At 48.7% G+C, this 21,092-nt stretch overlaps 1 protein-coding gene across 1 annotated transcript in view; it reads left to right on the forward strand.

Moving 5' to 3' along the window:
- Positions 1–3,319: 3,319 nt before the first annotated feature.
- Positions 3,320–21,092, forward strand: part of LGMN (legumain) — a 30,352-nt gene continuing 12,579 nt past the window's right edge. The window contains exons 1-13 of the mRNA XM_073578132.1: positions 3,320–3,475; positions 7,516–7,660; positions 8,440–8,537; positions 8,662–8,743; positions 8,830–8,915; positions 9,754–9,829; positions 10,437–10,499; positions 10,718–10,784; positions 11,513–11,631; positions 16,909–16,998; positions 17,549–17,749; positions 19,304–19,474; positions 19,656–19,723. Coding sequence (XP_073434233.1) covers positions 7,523–7,660; positions 8,440–8,537; positions 8,662–8,743; positions 8,830–8,915; positions 9,754–9,829; positions 10,437–10,499; positions 10,718–10,784; positions 11,513–11,631; positions 16,909–16,998; positions 17,549–17,749; positions 19,304–19,474; positions 19,656–19,723 — 1,259 coding nt within the window. The 5' untranslated portion in view covers positions 3,320–3,475; positions 7,516–7,522. The remainder of the gene's footprint in view (positions 3,476–7,515; positions 7,661–8,439; positions 8,538–8,661; positions 8,744–8,829; positions 8,916–9,753; positions 9,830–10,436; positions 10,500–10,717; positions 10,785–11,512; positions 11,632–16,908; positions 16,999–17,548; positions 17,750–19,303; positions 19,475–19,655; positions 19,724–21,092) is intronic.

Here is a 21,092-nt window from a genome sequence, read left to right on the forward strand (position 1 = left end):
TTAAAGATTACACATTTCCTTTGCATTTTAGGCAAAAGAAAAATATATATACAGTACAGACCAAAAGTTTGGACACACCTTCTCATTCAAAGAGTTTTCTTTATTTTCATGACTATGAAAATTGTAGATTCACTCTGAAGGCATCAAAACTATAAATTAACACATGTGGAATTATATGATTAGCAAAAAAGTGTGAAACAACTGAAAATATGTCTTATATTCTAGGTTCTTCAAAGTAGCCACCTTTTGCTTTGATTACTGCTTTGCACACTCTTGGCATTCTCTTAATGAGCTTCAAGAGGTAGTCACCGGAAATGGTCTTCCAACAGTCTTGAAGGAGTTCCCAGAGATGCTTAGCCCTTGTTGGTCCTTTTGCCTTCTCTCTGCGGTCCAGCTCACCCCAAACCATCTCGATTGGGTTCAGGTCTGGTGACTGTGGAGGCCAGGTCATCTGTCGTAGCACCCCATCACTCTCTTTCTTGGTCAAATAGCCCTTACACAGCCTGGAGGTGTGTTTGGGGTCATTGTACTGTTGAAAAATAAATGATGGTCCAACTAAACGCAAACTGGATGGAATAGCATGCCGCTGCAAGATGTTGTGGTAGCCATGTATGTCTTCAATTTTGAATAAATCCTCAATAGTGTCACCTGCAAAGCACCCCCACACCATCACACCTCCTTCTCCATGCTTCACTGTGGGAACCAGGCATGTAGAGTCCATCCGTTCACCTTTTCTGCGTCGCACAAAGACACGGTGATTGGAACCAAAGATCTCAAATTTGGACTCATCAGACCAAAGCACAGATTTCCACTGGTCTAATGTCCATTCCTTGTGTTCTTTAGCCCAAACAAGTCTCTTCTGCTTGTTGCCTGTCCTTAGCAGTGGTTTCCTAGCAGCTATTTTACCATGAAGGCCTGCTGCACAAAGTCTTCTCTTAACAGTTGTTGTAGAGATGTGTCTGCTGCTAGAACTCTGTGTGGCATTGACCTGGTCTCTAATCTGAGCTGCTGTTAACCTGCGATTTCTGAGGCTGGTGACTCGGATGAACTTATCCTCCGCAGCAGAGGTGACTCTTGTTCTTCCTTTCCTGGGCCGGTCCTCATGTGAGCCAGTTTCTTTGTAGCGCTTGATGGTTTTTGCCACTGCCCTTGGGGACACTTTCAAAGTTTTCCCAATTTTTCGGACTGACTAACCTTCATTTCTTGAAGTAATGATGGCCACTCTTTTTCTTTACTCAGCTGCTTTTTTCTTGCCATAATACAAATTCTAACAGTCTATTCAGTAGGACTATCACCTGTGTATCCACCAGACTTCTGCACAACACAACTGATGGTCCCAACCCCATTTATAAGGCAAGAAATCCCACTTATTAAACCTGACAGGGCACACCTGTGATGTGAAAACCATTTCCGGTGACTACCTCTTGAAGCTCATCAAGAGAATGCCAAGAGTGTGCAAAGCAGTAATCAAAGCAAAAGGTGGCTACTTTGAAGAACCTAGAATATAAGACATATTTTCAGTTGTTTCACACTTTTTTCTTAATTATGAGTTGTGTCCAAACTTTTGGTCTGTACTGTATATATGTATTCTATGTGTATATATCTATTCTTTCATTTCTTTATTAAACATGTCAGTGTGATTTTACTGTATCACAAAATGAATTGCTGGCGTTTGTAAAAGGACACCGGTGCGTATTTCTCGCAAGTCACACGTCTGGTCCGCGTGTAATCCGTATTCTTCTTGCCCCCATAGACTTGCATTGGTGTATTTTGCCCGTAATACTCTGACAATCGCAGCATGCTGCGATTGTCTCGGCCCCTAAAATACTGCTGAGAAATATGCGGCTGATGGGAGCTGCCCCATAGGGAATCATTGGTCCGTGTACAGTGCGTGGTTTTTACGCCTCTTACTCGCCCGTATTTCTCTCGTGTGTGACGCCGGCCTTTCTGTGAGGACTGGGTGTGGTGATCGTGTCCGGCTGGATATGTACCGACATGGCGGCCAGCAGTGTGGGGGAATATTGTGCTTGATTCAAACTCTGAGGTAAATTTCTCACAGAATGTTTAGGCTATGTGCACACACTGCAGATTCGTCTGCAGATTCATATCTGTGGAACCGCAGGTAAAACCGCAGGTAAAATGACCTGCAGTTTTTCCTGCGGATCGGCCAGCGGTTTTGCCCTGCGGTTTGCCACCTGGACAATGGAATAGGTGGCAAACCGCAGCTTTTCCGCAGGTAAAAAACCGCAGCGTGAGCACAGCGGATTGTACATCCCATAGGATAACATGCTACTGTACACTGTCTGCAGAACTGCTGCAGATCTGCAGCGGCCAAAACCGCAGCGTGTGCACATAGCCTTACATTGAGCGCAGTAAGCACTTCGTGTTCATCCTTCAGGTCCCATTAATGACATGCGACTCTCAATTTGACCCCAATCTAAGGTGGGGTTTCACTCGTCTAAAATTTTCACACTCCTTAAGCCCCCGTTACACAGTGATATCGCTAGCAATATCGCTGTAAAGTCACCGATTTTGTGATGTTACAGCGATATTGCTAGCGACATCGCTGCATGTGATACTTACCTCCGACTGGCTCCCTGCTGGTTATCGCTGATCGCGCGAGAATGTCCTGGGCCATTCCTCGTCGGTCGCTTCCTGCGGCGCCGACGAGCGACGCGTGGAGCCGGGCGGGAGGACGCAGGATCGCTGTGTCTGACAGGTAAGTAGCGATCCCCGTCCGCTGCGATGTTGCTGGTGAGATCTGCCTGTGTGGCATCTCACTAGTGACCACCTAGCGATGTACCAGCGATCCTGACCGCGTCATATCGCTAGTCGGGATCGCTGGTGAGTCGCTAGGTGTAACGGTACCCTAATCTATGAGCTGTTCCAATATTTATGTTTCTCCCTCTCCCATATTGATAGCTCTGCTTCACGTCACTTGTCTTATCTATTGCACTATTTCTGTGCTGTATTGTGCATAAATATGTGACCCTTCAGATTTTGTATTAGTCTAGCCTGATGAAGAGACCTGAGTAGTCTGGAAAGCTTGCAATGTGTTACCATCTTTTCAGTTAGCCATTAAAAGGTATCAACCACTGAGGACTCTCAATCCTGAATATTTTTCTATCTACTGGCTAACACGGTACAAAGATATACATCTTTCCTGTATCCCTCATCTATTAAATTCGCCCGCCCGCCGCAGCTGTTCTAGTGACCCTTCTGATGGAAACACAAAATCGATGAGTCAGGGTCACGAGCATCCAGGAGCACATGACTCATGGGCGGGATTTTTTTTTATGGGAAAACAGGTGTGTGATTGGCTGTTCCCACTGGCCGGCTGCTCTCGGTATTCCCGCTTGAGGATTGGTCTCCTGAACTGTCATTCAATGTACGCCCCGCCCTCCTATTTGTGGGCTAGAGCTGAGGTGCTGATAGCGCAGAATACACAGTGACCGTCGCAGCGCGACCGCATCAGGTAATTACCGTGACTGTGTGTATGGTGTCCTGCCGTTATCTCTGTACAGACACTTATCAGTTAGCCTGTGAGGTCCGTTTACGGGAGCAGCCCCAGTATAGCGCCTGTCAGTGCCTGGGGGGGGGATGGCTCCCTGCTCTCCTGTCAGTGCCTGGGGGGATGGCTCCCTGCTCTCCTCCTGTCAGTGCCTGGAGGGGGGGGGATAGCTCCCTGCTCTCCTCCTGTCAGTGCCTGGGGGGGGGGGGGGGGGGGGGAGATGGCTCCCTGCTCTCCTCCTGTCAGTGCCTGGGGGGGGGGGAGATGGCTCCCTGCTCTCCTCCTGTCAGTGCCTGGAGGGGGGGGGGGTAGCTCCCTGCTCTCCTCCTGTCAGTGCCTGGAGGGGGGGGGATAGCTCCCTGCTCTCCTCCTGTCAGTGCCTGGAGGGGGGGGGGATAGCTCCCTGCTCTCCTCCTGTCAGTGCCTGGAGGGGGGGGGGGATAGCTCCCTGCTCTCCTCCTGTCAGTGCCTGGGGGGGGGGGGGGAGATGGCTCCCTGCTCTCCTCCTGTCAGTGCCTGGGGGGGGGGGAGATGGCTCCCTGCTCTCCTCCTGTCAGTGCCTGGGGGGGGGGGAGATGGCTCCCTGCTCTCCTCCTGTCAGTGCCTGGGGGGGGGGGAGATGGCTCCCTGCTCTCCTCCTGTCAGTGCCTGGAGGGGGGGGGGGATGGCTCCCTGCTCTCCTCCTGTCAGTGCCTGGAGGGGGGGGGGGGATGGCTCCCTGCTCTCCTCCTGTCAGTGCCTGGAGGGGGGGGGGGGATGGCTCCCTGCTCTCCTCCTGTCAGTGCCTGGAGGGGGGGGGGGATGGCTCCCTGCTCTCCTCCTGTCAGTGCCTGGAGGGGGGGGGGGATGGCTCCCTGCTCTCCTCCTGTCAGTGCCTGGAGGGGGGGGGGGATGGCTCCCTGCTCTCCTCCTGTCAGTGCCTGGAGGGGGGGGGGGATGGCTCCCTGCTCTCCTCCTGTCAGTGCCTGGAGGGGGGGGGGATAGCTCCCTGCTCTCCTCCTGTCAGTGCCTGGAGGGGGGGGTGATGGCTCCCTGCTCTCCTCCTGTCAGTGCCTGGAGGGGGGGGTGATGGCTCCCTGCTCTCCTCCTGTCAGTGCCTGGAAGGGGGGGGGGGGGGATGGCTCCCTGCTCTCCTCCTGTCAGTGCCTGGAAGGGGGGGGGGGGATGGCTCCCTGCTCTCCTCCTCTCAGTGCCTGGAAGGGGGGGGGGATGGCTCCCTGCTCTCCTCCTCTCAGTGCCTGGAAGGGGGGGGATGGCTCCCTGCTCTCCTCCTGTCAGTGCCTGGAGGGGGGTGGCTCTCGGCAGTTGGCACAGTGTCAGTTTCTGCAGTAATCTTCATATCTGGGTGATGAATTGGTTCTTCTGTCGCCCTTTTATCCAGGACAAGGTTCCTGTAGAACTGGTCCTGGTGCGGCTCCTGCGCATCGGTGACTTATTTTCTGATATATGTGCCGCCATCACAGGATGCTACTGGGGGGATGAGCACCCCGGATCCGGTGACTATAATCCCCCTTCCATTCTGCCAGTGACTCGTTCTGCACGGTTACATTAGTAATTTGAAGTGTCCCTGTTGTCCGTTGTCCTCGCAACTGCTGGATTTCACTGTGGCTTGAATGTAATTTTTTATTCTCTTCCTCCTCATAACATCTGCCCCCCTCCCTCCCAATGTGGAAAGTTTTAGGAGAAACTCAAGATTTCACACATTTGCCAGTTTTGATCAAATCAGGAAGTAGATCGATCAGACCAGAGACAAGGGCACACAACCAGGGTCTGCTGCTGTACAGGCTGGTCTGACTCTCAGATGACCAGGCATCACAGAGATAAGGAAAAATAGGAAAGGCTTTACATCACCAAAGAGAGAAGCTATTTATTTGGAAATAACGATTCCTAAATAATGACTCCTGCAGAAGTTTATTATGAATTCCACATAAGTCCTTGACTAGCTCTGTCCAATTACGGTAACTAGATTTAAAAAAAACAAAAAAAAAAAACAACTTATAAAGATAATATTAAAATACAAAATGATATCAATGTCTAAAATAATCAAAGCTAAATATAAAATGTTTACCATAACACTCCCTGGGGACTCCTGTCCTCTCGTTCCCTGGGGGCTCCTCTCCTTTCCTTGTTTCCCCCGCTCCCTCCCTGGGGGCTCCTCTCCTTTCCTTGTTCCCCCGCTCCCTCCCTGGGGGCTCCTCTCCTTTCCTTGTTCCCCTGCTCACTCCCTGGGGGCTCCTCTCCTTTCCTTGTTCTCCCGCTCCCTCCCTGGGGGCTCCTCTCCTTTCCCTGTTCCCCCGCTCCCTCCCTGGGGGCTCCTCTCCTTTCCCTGTTCCCCCGCTCCCTCCCTGGGGGCTCCTCTCCTTTCCCTGTTCCCCCGCTCCCTCCCTGGGGGCTCCTCTCCTTTCCCTGTTCCCCCGCTCCCTCCCTGGGGGCTCCTCTCCTTTCCCTGTTCTCCCGCTCCCTCCCTGGGGGCTCCTCTCCTTTCCCTGTTCCCCCGCTCCCTCCCTGGGAGCTCCTCTCCTTTCCCTGTTCCCCCGCTCCCTCCCTGGGAGCTCCTCTCCTTTCCCTGTTCCCCCGCTCCCTCCCTGGGAGCTCCTCTCCTTTCCCTGTTCCCCCGCTCCCTCCCTGGGAGCTCCTCTCCTTTCCCTGTTCCCCCGCTCCCTCCCTGGGAGCTCCTCTCCTTTCCCTGTTCTCCCGCTCCCTCCCTGGGGGCTCCTCTCCTTTCCCTGTTCCCCCGCTCCCTCCCTGGGAGCTCCTCTCCTTTCCCTGTTCTCCCGCTCCCTCCCTGGGGGCTCCTCTCCTTTCCCTGTTCTCCCGCTCCCTCCCTGGGGGCTCCTCTCCTTTCACTGTTCCCCCGCTCCCTCCCTGGGAGCTCCTCTCCTTTCCCTGTTCCCCCGCTCCCTCCCTGGGAGCTCCTTTCCTTGTTCCTCTGCTCCCTCCCTGGGAGCTCCTCTCCTTTCCTTGTTCACCTGCTCCCTCCCTGGGGGCTCCTCCTTCCTCTTGAGATTGTGTGCAGTGAATATTCTTCAGTTATCACAGATTAATTATTTCCGTCTAAAGTGGAAAATCCTGTGTCCCAACACACTGGATTATTTACGGCTACTTCATGCTCCTCTCTTACCTTTTATAAAAGTCCAAGCAGAGCTGCAGTGTAAAGCAGTGATGCATTTGCTGTTGCAGCGACATAGATGCCCATGTGGTGGGGGGACCCCAGCCTTATGATTTACTTTCTACCTCCCCCCTTAATAAAGGTCACTTTTTGCAGTGACGTGATAATTTCCATCCTTTGCTGTAATTCTCGGATCCTGAAAGGAGAAGCTTAGTTTCCCTACAGGGGCTGAGGTGTGGGGTTTATCTGCTGCTACAGTCCGGCGGGGCGCACACTGTGTACAGGTGGGTCATCTGTCAAGAAGGCTGCCGGTGTGTGTAGCATGGGTATCCATTACTGAATCACCCTCATCTGGTGCTGTATGTGCCCATACCGTCACGATTATAATTGTTGTCCTGTGCTCTATCAGGGCCGTCCAGTAATAGATGTACACTGGTGTCATACTGCGCTTTTCTATATGGGGCTATTCAGTAATGGATGTATACTGCCCTCTTCTTTGAGTAACCCAGTAATGCTCATTTATATGGGGGCATCCAGTAATGGATGGATACTGCTGCCATACTTTGCTCGTCTATATGGGGGGCAGTAATGGATGTATACCAGCCCTATACCGTGCGCTTCTATATGGGGGGCAGTAATGGATGTACACTAGCCCTATACTGCGCTCTTCTATATGGGGGCAGTATTTGGTGTATACCAGCCCTATACCACGCTTTTCTATAGGAGGTAGTAGAGCGCGGTATAGGGCTAGTACACATCCATTACTGCCCCCCATATAGAAGAGTGTGGTATAGAGCTGTTATACATCCAGTGATGAGGATAAATGATCCTTGCGGGTCCAGGACTGAAGCTGTTTTGTCTGTGACCAGCCATTAACCCGTTGTTTCCTCTGCAGGTTCACCATGGTTCCCACGACTCTTTTGCTTCTTTCCCTCGTCGCTCTGTCCACGGCAATTCCCATCGAGGACCCTGAAGATAACGGCAAACACTGGGTGGTCCTGGTGGCTGGCTCTAACGGCTGGTACAACTACAGGCATCAGGTGACTCCTCTGTGTAGTAGGGTTGGGGTGGCACTTCTCTAACACTTGATTTCTGCAGTTGGCCCTGGTGCTGGCACTTGAGCCCCTTTGTTTCTGGCATGTTGCCCTCGGAACTGGAGATTTGGAGCCATGTGTCATCTCAAGTATGGAATAAGCAGCAATTCCAGGTGACTAATCCACTTCTGTGAAGAGTGGTGCGTTGTGAAAGAGGGGAGGTACAGGAAGAGATGCCCCTGTGAACAGTGACTGCCTGAGCCAGCCTGGGGGCATTAGAATTAGACCTGAAGTCTGAGCTCCTGGCAAGTGCCTCTTCCTTCACCAGGGAGCTGAGCGAGGAGCCCATCCTATTGGTGAGCGCATGGTGTCCGGGCAGCAATCCCACAGTGCAGCCACCTTTTTGGTTTACTGTAGCTGTTTGAAGTGATGTGAAGGAGGGTGGTGAGCTGGCACCAGTACCCAGGATTCCGTCCGCAGTACAGGAGATATACTACTGACTGTACAGACCCCGCTCACCCTCCACTGGTACTGTCACATGCCAGTGGCATCATAGGGACAGTAATAATTTGGGTTATGGCAGCATTCCTGCCACATCACAACACTTTACTCTTCATGAAGGACTTTTACTTTGCGTTCCATAACCTCTGTTCAATTTCCTTAAATGTCCAGATCTCTGCTTGCTGTCAGTGTTATTTTACATCTATCCTCTGATGTATTTGCTCCCTAGTCATGTTACCTATATGATTTGGTCTCACAATGACTTCCTTCTCGTTTTCCTGCAGGCGGATCTGTGCCATGCTTACCAAATAGTGAAGAAGAACGGCATCCCCGACGAGCAGATCGTGGTCATGATGTATGATGACATTGCCAACAACGAGGAGTAAGTGTGAATCCCTTTGTTTTCCCATGCCCCCCACCATTAGCGCTGCCATGCTTGGGGTGCTGTTAATAAAGTGCATACGGCGCCACTCCAAAAACCTGTTTATGTTCCTTGTTGTTTGCAGAAACCCGACCAAAGGCATCATCATCAACAGACCCAATGGGTCAGACGTGTACGCTGGGGTGCTGAAGGACTATATTGGGGAGGTATGGGATGAGGGTGGCGCTGTATATTTAGGAAGTTCTGCTCCCAGGAACCAATAATTATTTTTGGTCTTATTTCCCGGCTCTAGGATGTCACCCCAGCAAACTTCCTGGCTGTCCTGAAAGGCGACTCCAAGGCCGTGAAAGGGAAAGGATCTGGGAAAGTCATTCAGAGGTTTGCTGATTGCTAGAAGGCTGTTTAAATCCCAGAGAATGATGGGGGAGAGAGTTAAATTAACCCTTCACGGTTGAGCCAGTGATGTCCAAATTATTCCACAGAGTGTTGCTAGCAACTCAAATGACCAAACGGAGACGTGTCTCTGTATGGGACGATCCAAAGAGATCGGTAACACGTTTATTGTAGTCACTTCTTTCAAAATATTTTGCTTAATTATGCAAAGTTCTCAACTGCCAATAACATCATTTCACTTTATAAGCCAATAATATTGCAAGAAAACCGGAAACTACATATATGTCCGTCATAGAAAGTAGTATAGTGGCATATTCTTCAGAGTAGAACACCCCCGGTTCCCTTATCTTGCACCTGATGGGAACAGTCTGGTTTCATGACAGCCCATCCCAATTACAAAAAATTATCTTACAGCAACAAAAATGGAGACACAAAACCTTCAGAGAATGGATAAAACGAAACTTCAGCTTTGACTTTAGTTTTAACCCTTCACAAGAAAACATGGACGTCCTGATAATGATTAGCCCGGTGTTAGGGGATTATGTCTATGGATAGCTCCACAACTGACCTTGCATATACCTGGCCTTAACCTGATGTCTACAGGGGCTGAGCATGAACATGGAGCCTCTGGATTTTTTTTTTTTTTTTTTTTGTATGTTTCCAGGAGATGAGCAGTGCAGCTAGTGTCACTGCCGCTTACTCCCCCCACAATGATTGAATAGGGGAGTGTGAGTGGTTTGTGGCCATTATTGTATCACTGTAGATAAGCTACATTAACCCACTAGATCAGATACTGACTCATATATTCTATCCTGTCTTTTAGTGGCCCGAACGATCATGTGTTCGTCTACTTCACTGACCACGGAGCCCCAGGACTGCTGGCTTTCCCCAATGATGATGTAAGAGACCTTTCCTTTCTGTCCCTGATGCTCCTTCCTCTTGGTCACCTCTCTGGTCTTGCTGACCTCCACTATGTCACTGCTGCCTCTGCCCTAGTTCGCCTCTCTGCTCTGTCCATGCCGCATATCCCCCCCTCCTCTCGGTCACCTCTCTGCTTTATCCTTGCTGACCTCAGCTCTGTCTTTGCAGCCCCCCCCCACTCTCTTTTCTCCCATTCTCAGTGTTCCCTTCCTTCTCTTGGTCCTTGCTGGGTCGAGTCTTATACAGCAGTTATTTCTATGTATCTGGAATCCAGATGTAGAGATGAGAAGAAATGAAAGTAGGAAGCATTATCCGAGTATCTGCATTTATTAACTCTTTATTGCTCGCTATGGAAAGTGCAAATCAGAAACAAAGGATTCTGCTCCAAGGAGACTGCAGACCCACTCACGATTTTGTTGCCCTTCGTCATTCTCGCCTCGATCTCCTCTGTTCTGAAAATGTCAGTCGTTCTTTATAATGTTTTTCTGATTTGTTGGTTTAAGCTTGGGAGGCATAGTGACTTGATTCTACTGCATCATTAAGTGATATATAGCGTATGTGTGTAACTAGTGTTTTCTTTTGCAGCTGCACATTGAAGATCTGAATGCGACCATTAAGTACATGTACGAAAACAAGAAATACAAACAGGTAAGCGTATCCCAGGTGCTGACGTGTGTTCCAGGTTTACGCCGCTTGTACATAAACTGTTAACCAGAGTGCGGCTGAACACAGGGTGGACCTACCGCTGTCTGGATGGGGACAAAAGTGTTGTTCACAAATCAGAGCGCTATTCTTTAACATGCACTATAGATATATATCTCAGTGTCCAGTGATCATGATGTGGTGTCTCGTCTTTTCTTCTGCAGATGGTTCTGTATATTGAGGCCTGTGAGTCTGGCTCCATGATGAACCATCTCCCCAGCAACATTAATGGTAGGTACGGTTGGGGTAAATGGGAGTACGTTTTTGGCTATTCTTATGAATGCACTAAAGAAAATTTATGACTTCATGGTTTAAACGTCCTTTTTAATGCAGCATCCATATCGGATTACAAGTAGTTTATCTGGTTGTCTGGCACCTGGGAGCGTCTGGTGTAGTCTGTCTTCAGTCAGATCACAATGGCGTACTGAGTATGAGACCCAAAAAGCAGTGCATTGGGGCTGCCATTGTGATCTTTAGTGGCCACGTAAATGTGTATTAGATAAAATCAGCATAAAAGACCAGAAGATCCGATAATTAATTTCCCATGTAGTACTGAAGGTGCTGAGGTATTGAATTGTTGAGGTGTTGGTTCGTGATCACTTATTACATCTCTTCCCCCATCCTTTAACTACTCCCATCATAACCCACAGCACAGCTGGCAGTAGCTCGTGACAGACCCTCATCATCACCCGCTCGTACGTCACAGATGCAGAAGTGAAACCGGTGCAGGATTGTGTAGGGCGGCCTGTGTTCGGCATCACTAGTTATGTTGGGCGCTGAGTGATCATGTGATCGGCTGCGTACATTCCAGAAGTTAGACTGGTTGATCATTGTAGGAAATCTCTTATGCTGCAAAAAATTAAAAATTGCTGGATCATCAGACATTAAGGACTACGGTGTGTGTTTTTAATTTTATTTATTTTCACCTTCATTTAATACACAATGAAATTTATTTCCAGTCTATGCCACCACCGCGGCCAATCCTCACGAGTCGTCGTACGCCTGCTACTATGATGCTGAGAGAGATACCTACCTGGGCGATCAGTACAGCGTCAGCTGGATGGAGGACTCCGATGTGGTGAGTCGTACTGACCTTTATGTTTAGTAAAGCCAACAGCACGCTCAGGTCTTTTTACCAATATTGACATTGGCCGAACCCTGCAAGATCCTCACGGCAATCAGAATGGGTATTCCTGGGCTAAATGCTTCTGATGAATATAGGATTAGTAATATTCACTAGCGCTCATGGGTGTGCGTGTGTTTTTTTTTTTCTTGACTGCAAAGATTTATTTTAACTTCTCCTTCCCGATATATGATTTAAAGTGTGATGGAGAATATATCTATATTGTCCATTCCAGTGGCATCTGCTGCTTTAACCCCTTCACCCCCTCATTATTTTACTGTATTTGATATCCCTTAGCGGACTTGAAGCTGTTATACATGGCAGTGTTGATGCCCTGCAATGCATAGCTGAAGTCGCAATCTGCTATGAACACCGGCGACAGGCTGTTGTTCTCAAGGTATTCATAATGCCAGAGAGAGGGGTCATCAGCAAATCCTCAGCCTTCATGAAAACCCATCGGCGTCCCACAATCGCATCATGGGCGAGCTGATGGGAGCATGGAATTATGCACTCCCACGGACCCTGGGTTAAATCTTGATGTCAGTCTGACAGTGGCATTTAACAGGTTAACAGCCTCAGGCAGAGATCCAGTCCAACCACAGCTGTTAGAGGCACCTTTTGGAAGATTAAATTGGTCATCATGTGTGGGGAAGAAGATGCGGGCTCTTTCTAAATTTCAGAGCTCTTTGGTTCACATTACTGGTGTGGAAAACTGCTATGGATGTTCAGGGCTGAGCGCCTGAATAGGGAGAAACAGGGTCTCCTAACTGCCTAACAGATGTAATCAGTCCGTTTCACTTTTGCAGAACTGCCCCTCGTGAACTTATCCATGCCATGGGCCACTAACATTTCTAACACTCCTCCAGGTCTTGTGATCAGAGCTTCTTTGACATTTGCTCTGATCCCTCCCAGGGCAAAGTTCTCTGCTCTGTCTCTTCCTCTGCATTCTTTAGTGGGTCACTGGCCTCACCAGGCACGGCCTTCTCCAGCTGGTCAAAGATGCTTCATAGCTGCTGCTTCCTAGTACGACCACTTTTTCACAAGCTTCTCTGCTCCATCCCAGATTTCCTCCTCAGTTTTAAGGCTGTCAGCGAGGAGTTTCTGAGATTAAACAGTCTGACTTGCTTGGCCAGACCATGCCAAAGTTTCACTGGACCTGGAGGTTCTAGTTCGGTGTGATCCTAAGGATTTCCATCGCTGCTGGGTCGATTCTTCTTTTCTTCAGTTTGGTATGGATGTAAGCGCCGGCCTCGCCTCATTTTTAAAAGGCAAAGGTTTCTTCCTCTCAGCGAATCCTAGCTTTTCACAAACAGATCAAGACCTTAGTTTCAGGGATTGGACATTGCACCCCTCCTTATAGGCATCGATGGAGCCTTGGGATCTTCACCTTTGTCCTGTAACTGCCCCAGGAGTCTCCCTTCTATCATCTCCCCATGTTTCCTTTAATGGCATGTTGCCTTTATTGGTGGTCATAACCAATATATGCCGGGTGTCTGAGCTTGTTGTTCTTTCTGCAGGTCTCCATCAGGACAATGGGGGATTGTGCCCCTGTAACTCTTCTTCCAAAGAGGTGGCTTTTGCTTCCACATAACTAGTGAAATCATCCTGTCCCTATTTTGCTGATTTCCAGTTCATTCCTGGGAGCATTTTCTCTGCTAAATTTTCATTTTTGAAAGCTTGCTGGAGGTTTGGATTTTCTTGATCCTGATGCATTCTTCTGTGGCTTGTCAGCTTCCAGATGACCATGTCTACATGGATCAGGTCAGTTTATAAGGCCGGTTTCACACGTCAGTGGCTCCGGTACGTGTAGTGACAGTTTCCTCACGTACCGGAGACACGGACACACGTAGACACATTAAAATGAATGTGTCTCTGCACATGTCAGCTTGTTTTCACAGACACACGGTCCGTGTGAAAAACTCGGAGACATGTCAGTGTTCGTGGGAGCGCACGGTCCGCAAAAATGCTTAACACGTGCACACGGAGAACAGTTCACACTGTCCTTTGTGCTCACGGACGGCCGCCGGGAAGAAGCGAAGCGCTACTGTAAGCGCTGTTCTCGGCGGCTGTCATTCCGCTCTCCTGCTCTGTCAGCAACAGCCAGCAGGAGAGCAGAATGAATGAAAACCCGACATGGGGTCCCCCTCAATTTGTGACCCAAACAGACGAAACTTACAGCTGAGGGCTGCATCCCTCAGCTTCATCAAGGTTGGTTCTCAAGAATAGAGGGGTCCCCAAGCTGTTTTTTAAATTTTTTTAAAAAAAGCGGCGTGGGGTCCCCCCCTATTTTTGACAACCAACCTGATTAAAGCTGACAGCTGAGGGCTGATACTCTCAGGCTGGTAAGTGGCCATTGATCTTGGCCCCCCACAGCCTAAAAACAGCAGCCCCCAGCTGCCCAGAAAAGGCGCATCTATTAGATGCGACTATTCTGGAGCTTTGCCCGGTTCTTCCCACGAGCCCTGTAGCGGTGGCAAATGGGGTAATAAGGGGTTAATGCCACCTTTCTATTGTAAGGTGACATTAAGCCCGGATTAGTAATGGAGAGGTGTCAATAAGGGTCCTGTTAGACGCCTCAATGTCCCAGCGATCCCACCAACGATCCGACGTGGATGGGATCGCTGGTGAGCTGTCACATAGACAGACCCACCAGCGATCAGGACCAGCGAGCATGCTGGTATCCAGGGTAAACCACGGGTAACTAAGGGCCGCGCGGCTCTTAGATACCCGCTGTTTACCCTGGATACCAGCGTGCACAGCTGGTAACTAAAGGGGGTTTTACACATAGCGATATCGCTAGCACGTCACCGATTTTGTGACGTTATAGCGATATCGCTATGTGTGATACTTGCCTCCGACCGGCTCCCCCGCTGTCTGTCGCTCATCACGCGAGATCGGGCGGCTCCATTTCTCGTCGTCTGCTTCCTGCTGGGCTTCCTGCTGTGTGAGACGAGCGACGCGGGCGGGAGGACGTCAGGATCACTGTGTGTGAAAGGTGAGTATCGTGCGCTGCGTCGCTGCTGCATCACTGTGAGATCTTTCTGTGTGAAAGCTCACTAGCAATCATTTAGCGATGCACCAGCGATCCTGACCGGGTCGGATCGCTGGTGCATCGCTAAATGTAAAAGGGCCTTAAGAGCCGCGCGGCTCTTAGTTACCTGCTGTTTACCCTGGATACCAGCTCCCAGCGTCGCTGATCGTTGGTCTCTCGCTGTCACAGGCAGCGATTTGTGCTGCCCAGTGGGAGACCGACAGAATTATGGCCCAGAGCATTAACCAACGATTAACGATCAGCCATCTGATCGTTGCTACATCTCACACACAACGATGTCATTTCGACATCGCTGCAACGTCACCAAACTGGTGACTTTACGATATCGTTCACATTATCGTTGTGTGTAACAGCCCCCTAAGTCACCTATCCATTACTAATCCTATAGTCAGTCAAGGGTTAAATAAACACACACACACACAATAAGAGCAAAGTATTTTAATGAAAGGAATACACTACTCACAGTTTTAAAATTTTTATTACACTGCTCATTCCATTGCGATGCCATCGATCTCCTTTTAAAAAGGTGAAAATAATAAAGCAACAATATACATTTCCTGTCCGGCGCTCAGTCATGTCTCACAGTGTAAATCCATCTGGGGGGGTTTAATAAGTTTACAGGTGGAACGCTGGGACCCCTCTATTCTTGAGAACCAACCTTGAAGCTGAGGGCTGCAGCCACCAGCTGTAAGTTTCGTCTGGTTGGTTCACAAACTGAGGGGGACCCCATGTCGGGTTTTCATTCATTCTGCTCTCCTGCTTGCTGTTGCCGGCAGAGCAGCAGAGAAGAGTGACAGCGGTGTTCAGCACCAGCCGCCGGGAACAGCGCTTACTGTAGCACTTCTTCCCGGCAGCCATCCGTGTAGTCCTGATGCGGCACACGGAGGTACCACGATTCCACACGGACATGGATAGCTCCGTACCGGTTTTTCTGGTGCCAGAATTAGCTGGACGTGCGAGACCGGCCTAAGACTGCAGACATCTCCTTTTGGGCTCCACTTAATTCTGCAGGGATGGTCAAGCAATTGGGATTGAAGGGCTGCAACCCAGGCCTCTGTCCACACCTTCTACAAAATCCACCCTATGGCGTCTGCAGATGTCGGCTTGGGCATAGGGTTCTAAGGTCCACATAGTCAGGTTGTGTCATCCAATCCTCTTAATGTTTTTGATTTGTTTTTCTCATGTAACGGGGTCTTCTGTGCTGTAATACCTCTTTACATTACCACCCCGTTTCTCAGGAGGTTCACTCTGCTTCTCCTCGCTTCTGAATGAAGGACGCTGATTCGAAAGGCTTTGTAACATGGGAACATATAAAAGATCACTGCTACTCCATGTATTTCCAGTGTGACAACATTTTACTCATCAGTCTCAGAATATATATAGATACAGAGGGCAGGACAATCAATGTGTGTCAGGCCAGTAGATAACAGGCTCCAATTAAGACGCCAGACATACATTACAATAGCCAGGGGATTTACAAAGGTGGGGGGAGGTCAGAAGTGGGATATCTTGTTTACCTCTGCCCAGGGGGGCAGCGGGTCGATTGCTGCATTAAGGGCATAGATCTCACGTTACAACTATCATACATGCATCTCCTATTCGGGATGCTGGGAGGTTCTGTAACACTTCCCATAAAAGTCCTTTTTCTGTTCAATACATTCAGGATACACAGCTCCCACCCTATTCCATGTTTTTCTTGCTGGAGACAAGTTCTTATTGCCAGTGGACGATTTTTTTTTTTTTCTTCCCAGATTCAGGTCATATTTGTTCCTGGTTGCTCTTTTGTTTTCTTGCTTTCCTACTGCATTTTTTTTGGCACAAAAACTGAGCTGCCTGGTATCTGAGGAGCTGGCATAGCCATCACTTTTCAATGTAGTGTCGCCACCTCCTAGTGGCATAGTGAATACTCCAATCCTGGGTCCCCCCGATATCCCCCAATGAACAAACTAGGGATTTTTTTGTTAAGTGCCAAATCTATTTAAGAAATTTTTGATCTTGGTCTTTTTTTATTTTGTCAAAATCATATCCCAGTTTTCCACAATGAACATGCTTCATGCAGATCTGTCCCCAGGGAGAAAATATTTAAATCAACTTGCATTTTTTTATATCATTGGATGTTTAGTTTGGATCTATTCACAGCCTAAGACAAAGAATAAATTTTTTTTTTCACTATTTTCTAGGAGGATTTGACCAAAGAGACGCTACACCAGCAGTTTGTCTTGGTGAAGAAGCACACCAACACCAGCCACGTCATGCAGTATGGGAATCGGGTGAGTGACAGAAAACCTTCCACTATAAGTGCACATCCAAAATATTTTATTCTACTTTTTTATATTTTTAAGAGGGTTGGAAGATGGCCAAGATGGCTGCCAGTTTTAACTTTTCAGGGCCTATATCGCACTGATTTTAGGTTTGGTATGTCTGCAGATTCTCTGCTCTGGAATTGAATGGGCTGACCATACACATCACCTGTTTATAGGATAAATGTCTGAAAACTGGGGTCCTGCTGCTTGACCACCACTGTTCCTGAGAAATGTGGTGTGTGGCTTTTTTTTTCTTTTCTTTTGCTTTGGCTGTTGCTATGATCGGTGAAGAGGGCATTGGTCGCACTTGCTCATTATCGATTCATTTACTTGGGACTTCTGGTAGGGTCCCAGCCTTCGGACCCTCACAGATTATTATCCTGTGAACAGGTGACACATTTTGGACACAGGAGAAGCTTTTTAAGAAAAGCTGAAAGTCTGTTTACTTTCCCCAAACAGACTCAAACTCCACTCTCGGTTCTGACGTTTTCCTCTTGTTTTACTCTTCTGTTTACAGACCATCGCCCACATGAAGGTGAAGCAATTTCAAGGCAGCGGTAAATCTGTGGCCTCTCGTCTCAGCTTGCAGCCCGTTAAACAGTTGGATCTAACCCCCAGCCCTGACGTTCCTATGGCCATCCTGAAACGAAAACTTATGGCTACTAACGACCTGACAGTGGCTAGGGATATTGTGGCGAGAATCAAATCTCTCCAGGAGGTAAGAGACAGCGGCCCGACGTCTGCCGCTCAATGATGCGTTTGTTCTCTCATGGTTGGCTTTTGCTCCTTACACAAGTAGAATGTAATTAGAAAAATATCCCCCTAAAACTATATGGTTAAATGAAAGATGTCAACGTGCCCTCATTGGTATCATGTGGGGTGCATATTTTTGGTACTTGGTTTAAAATCCTTTATTAACATAATTGGCAGACCCAGAAAACCATGGCGGCGGTGGCAGCAGCAATACACCCATGGTTTCCTGTGCCCTCCTCAATGACGTGACTGAGAGGTTTTTCTTTTTCTTTGCACTTTTACTAAAATCCCTCTTGCGTAGCCTTTATTGGGAGACACAGCTAAACCATGGGTGTATACCAGTGATGCGCAAGTAAACGCTGTACTCGGGTTTTCCCGAGCATGCTCGGGTGTCCTGCAATTTTTTTGGGTCTGAAAACATGTGGCAATCCCCACATGTTTTCAGGCTGTCTAGCAGCCGCAAATCATACAGCTGCGTCGACACAAACTAAATCTCCAAGCACACTCTGTAAAACCCAAGCAACGAGTATACTTGCTCATCACTAGTGGATACTGCCGCTATGGTTTCCTGTGTTCCACCCCTCAATGAAACAACTGAGAAATAAGGGTTATGGTATTTAAATTACAAAAAAAAGAAATCTGGCCTTGAAGGGGTTAAGGTTGAATTGATTAATGATTTTGCCTGGTCATTGGTTCGTCTCATCCCGAGTGGACCACAGACCAGATCCAATGTCTTCTGGCACAGCATCATCATTGCTACAGCTTCTCCATAGTATTTTGCAATTATTGCTTTCTTCTTGTCTTTACAAACTGATGGAGGGAAGATTGTCTGCAGCTCTAGGGGGGGACAGGGTCCATTCACTATAAAGGTGTCTAACAGTTTGGCTCTATATTTCTCTAGCCTTATGCTAATGTGCAGAAGGATGGGTGAGTCCTGAATCAAGTGTTCTCCCAATTTCCAGTACTCACCTAACATTCTGTAACTTGTCAAAAAGGGGGCCCAGATATGCCTCCAATGGTCTGAACTCTGACTACTCTACCCAGCACTGTTGCTACTTGCGACGACACTCGGGTCAAGTTCAGAACTGCCGGAATTGTGGCTAACCAGTTGTTTTTCTTCTTGTTTTGACTTCCATTAATCCTGCTGAGCGGGTTCTGCTGTGCACATGACTCATTGTATTGTCTCTGAGTTCCTCATTCTCATGAATCCATATGAGGATGACGCAGATATAATTGCTGAGCCGGGGAAATCACATCTGTGTCACATGGGAACTACATGGTCCCAGTCACTTCTCTGCGGGTTACACAATACTTGCGTAGAAGAACTCTGTCCATCACTGGCGCTGTGGCGTGTGTTTCAGTGGCCGACTGTGACAGGTCCATGGCACCGGCTTATTGAGGGCAGATGAGTGCAACATCTTCCAGAAAATACTGGCTGCATTTAGCACACAGCGTTCTTGAACGTTGGCCGGCATCTACATTTGTGTTCTCAGGTGACTTGTGTTTTTTTTTCCCACAGGCAAAATCATTGATCCAAGAATCTGTGAAGAAGATCATTTTACTGGTGACTGAATCTGATGAGCTAGCCACTGAAATTTTCAGCGATCAAGTGATCATCAACGATGTGTCCTGTTATCGCTCAGCGGCTGAGCACTTCAAGACGCTCTGCTTCAACTGGCATTTCCCACTGGTGAGGCACTAAGGGGGGCCTGCAGCGGCCCACCGGTCTGTATAATTTATTAGTCGTCTCGTCTCCTACCATGTGCTATCAGCCAAGCAGACATACCCCTATTTCTTTTCTTTTATCTTGAATTGGAAGCCCAGGATCTGCCTGCTGGTGCCAGTAATGTGCCTTGGTTTTGTCCTTGCAGTATGAATATGCCATGAGGCAGCTGTACACGCTGGTGAATCTCTGTGAGGCCGGCTACCCCCTGGACAGGTAACATTTTCTGTACAGTCCGAGTGCAGTAATATCTGCCATCAGCCTGTTCCCTACTGCTCAGCCGACTGTTCTGCCTCCTCAATTGATATACAAATTATATAGATTTATTACACACAATTTATACATGTTGGGGCCAGAATTATTTGGTTAGTGACAAATTCATTTTAGCTGTTTATGCAAGTAGATCTGGAATATGTTTTGCTGATCAATATGGGTTTATAGTGCAGATTTGATTTTCAGCTTTAATTTGAGGGGATTTACATCCTAATTGGAGGAATGGTTTAGGAATTAAAGCTCTCTAGTATACAGTTTACTGTTTTTTTCAAGGGATCAAAAGTAATTGGATAATTATCGTAAACACTTTTAATGGCCTTCTCCCTCGTTAAGCCATCATCAATGAAGCAGGTAAAGGGTATTTCTTTATCGCCTTATTGGGGGACACAGAATACCATGGGTGTATGCTGCTGCTGCTAGGAGGCTGACACTATGCAAAAACAAGAAAATTAGCTCCTCCCCGGCTGTATACACCCACCGACAGGCACCAAGCACCTCAGTTTGTGCTTAGTGTCTGTAGGAGGCGGACTGTGATCTCCCCAGATCCGCATTTTTCCTTTCAGGTTTAGTTTGAACTTTTTAATTTTTCCCTCTTTTGTCTTTTAGGTTATTTTCCATCGGGAAACAGGGTGTAGTTGTCACCCTGATTTCCCTTATCATGCGGCTGAGCGAGCAGTGTGGTGTTACCCACATCGCAACTCTCAGTACCGCAGGCAGGACTTTTCCCTATCGCCTTCCGGTGATAAGGGTTGTGGACAGGTGGCTGGTCCTTGCCGAATCCCCCTCCTCACCCCTCTCTCGGGACAGGGCTGAGAGGAAGACTGCGATCGCAGGTGTTTCAAGCCGTCTTCTGCAGGATGCGGGTACAGAGGACTTCTTCCCCTCCCAGCGGCCTGCCGTTTCTCCGTGGGCCCCTGTGGTCATCCTCTTCTGGGACGTCAGGTAAATGCCTGTACGTTCCCCCGGCCCCGCATAAGCTCCATTGACATGGGAGAAGAAGGAACCTTGTTGCAGGTTCCACAAATTTGAATCTCCCGCCCTTTTCAGCCTGTCGCGCGCTCAGCAGCTTTCCCTCATTCACTTTCCCTGCTCTAGCCAGGGAGTCTACAGGGTTCCCCTCACTCACCGCAGCGTCACTAGCAGCAGGACCTGGAGATCGCATCCTTAGCGCGGTATGTCGGGCATGGGGCTGCGGCGCCGTCAGGGTAGGAGGCACTTTCACTTTCTCTTTCCCCTCAGCGCGGGGAATTCCTCTGCTCTCCCCCCTCCCTTCCTGAGCGCGCTCTTATCAGCGCGCCCTTTCTAGCCCATT

This window comes from Dendrobates tinctorius, unplaced genomic scaffold (genome assembly GCF_039654945.1).
Source record: "Dendrobates tinctorius isolate UK_male_01 unplaced genomic scaffold, ASM3965494v1 ptg000058l, whole genome shotgun sequence".
Lineage (NCBI taxonomy): Eukaryota > Metazoa > Chordata > Amphibia > Anura > Dendrobatidae > Dendrobates > Dendrobates tinctorius.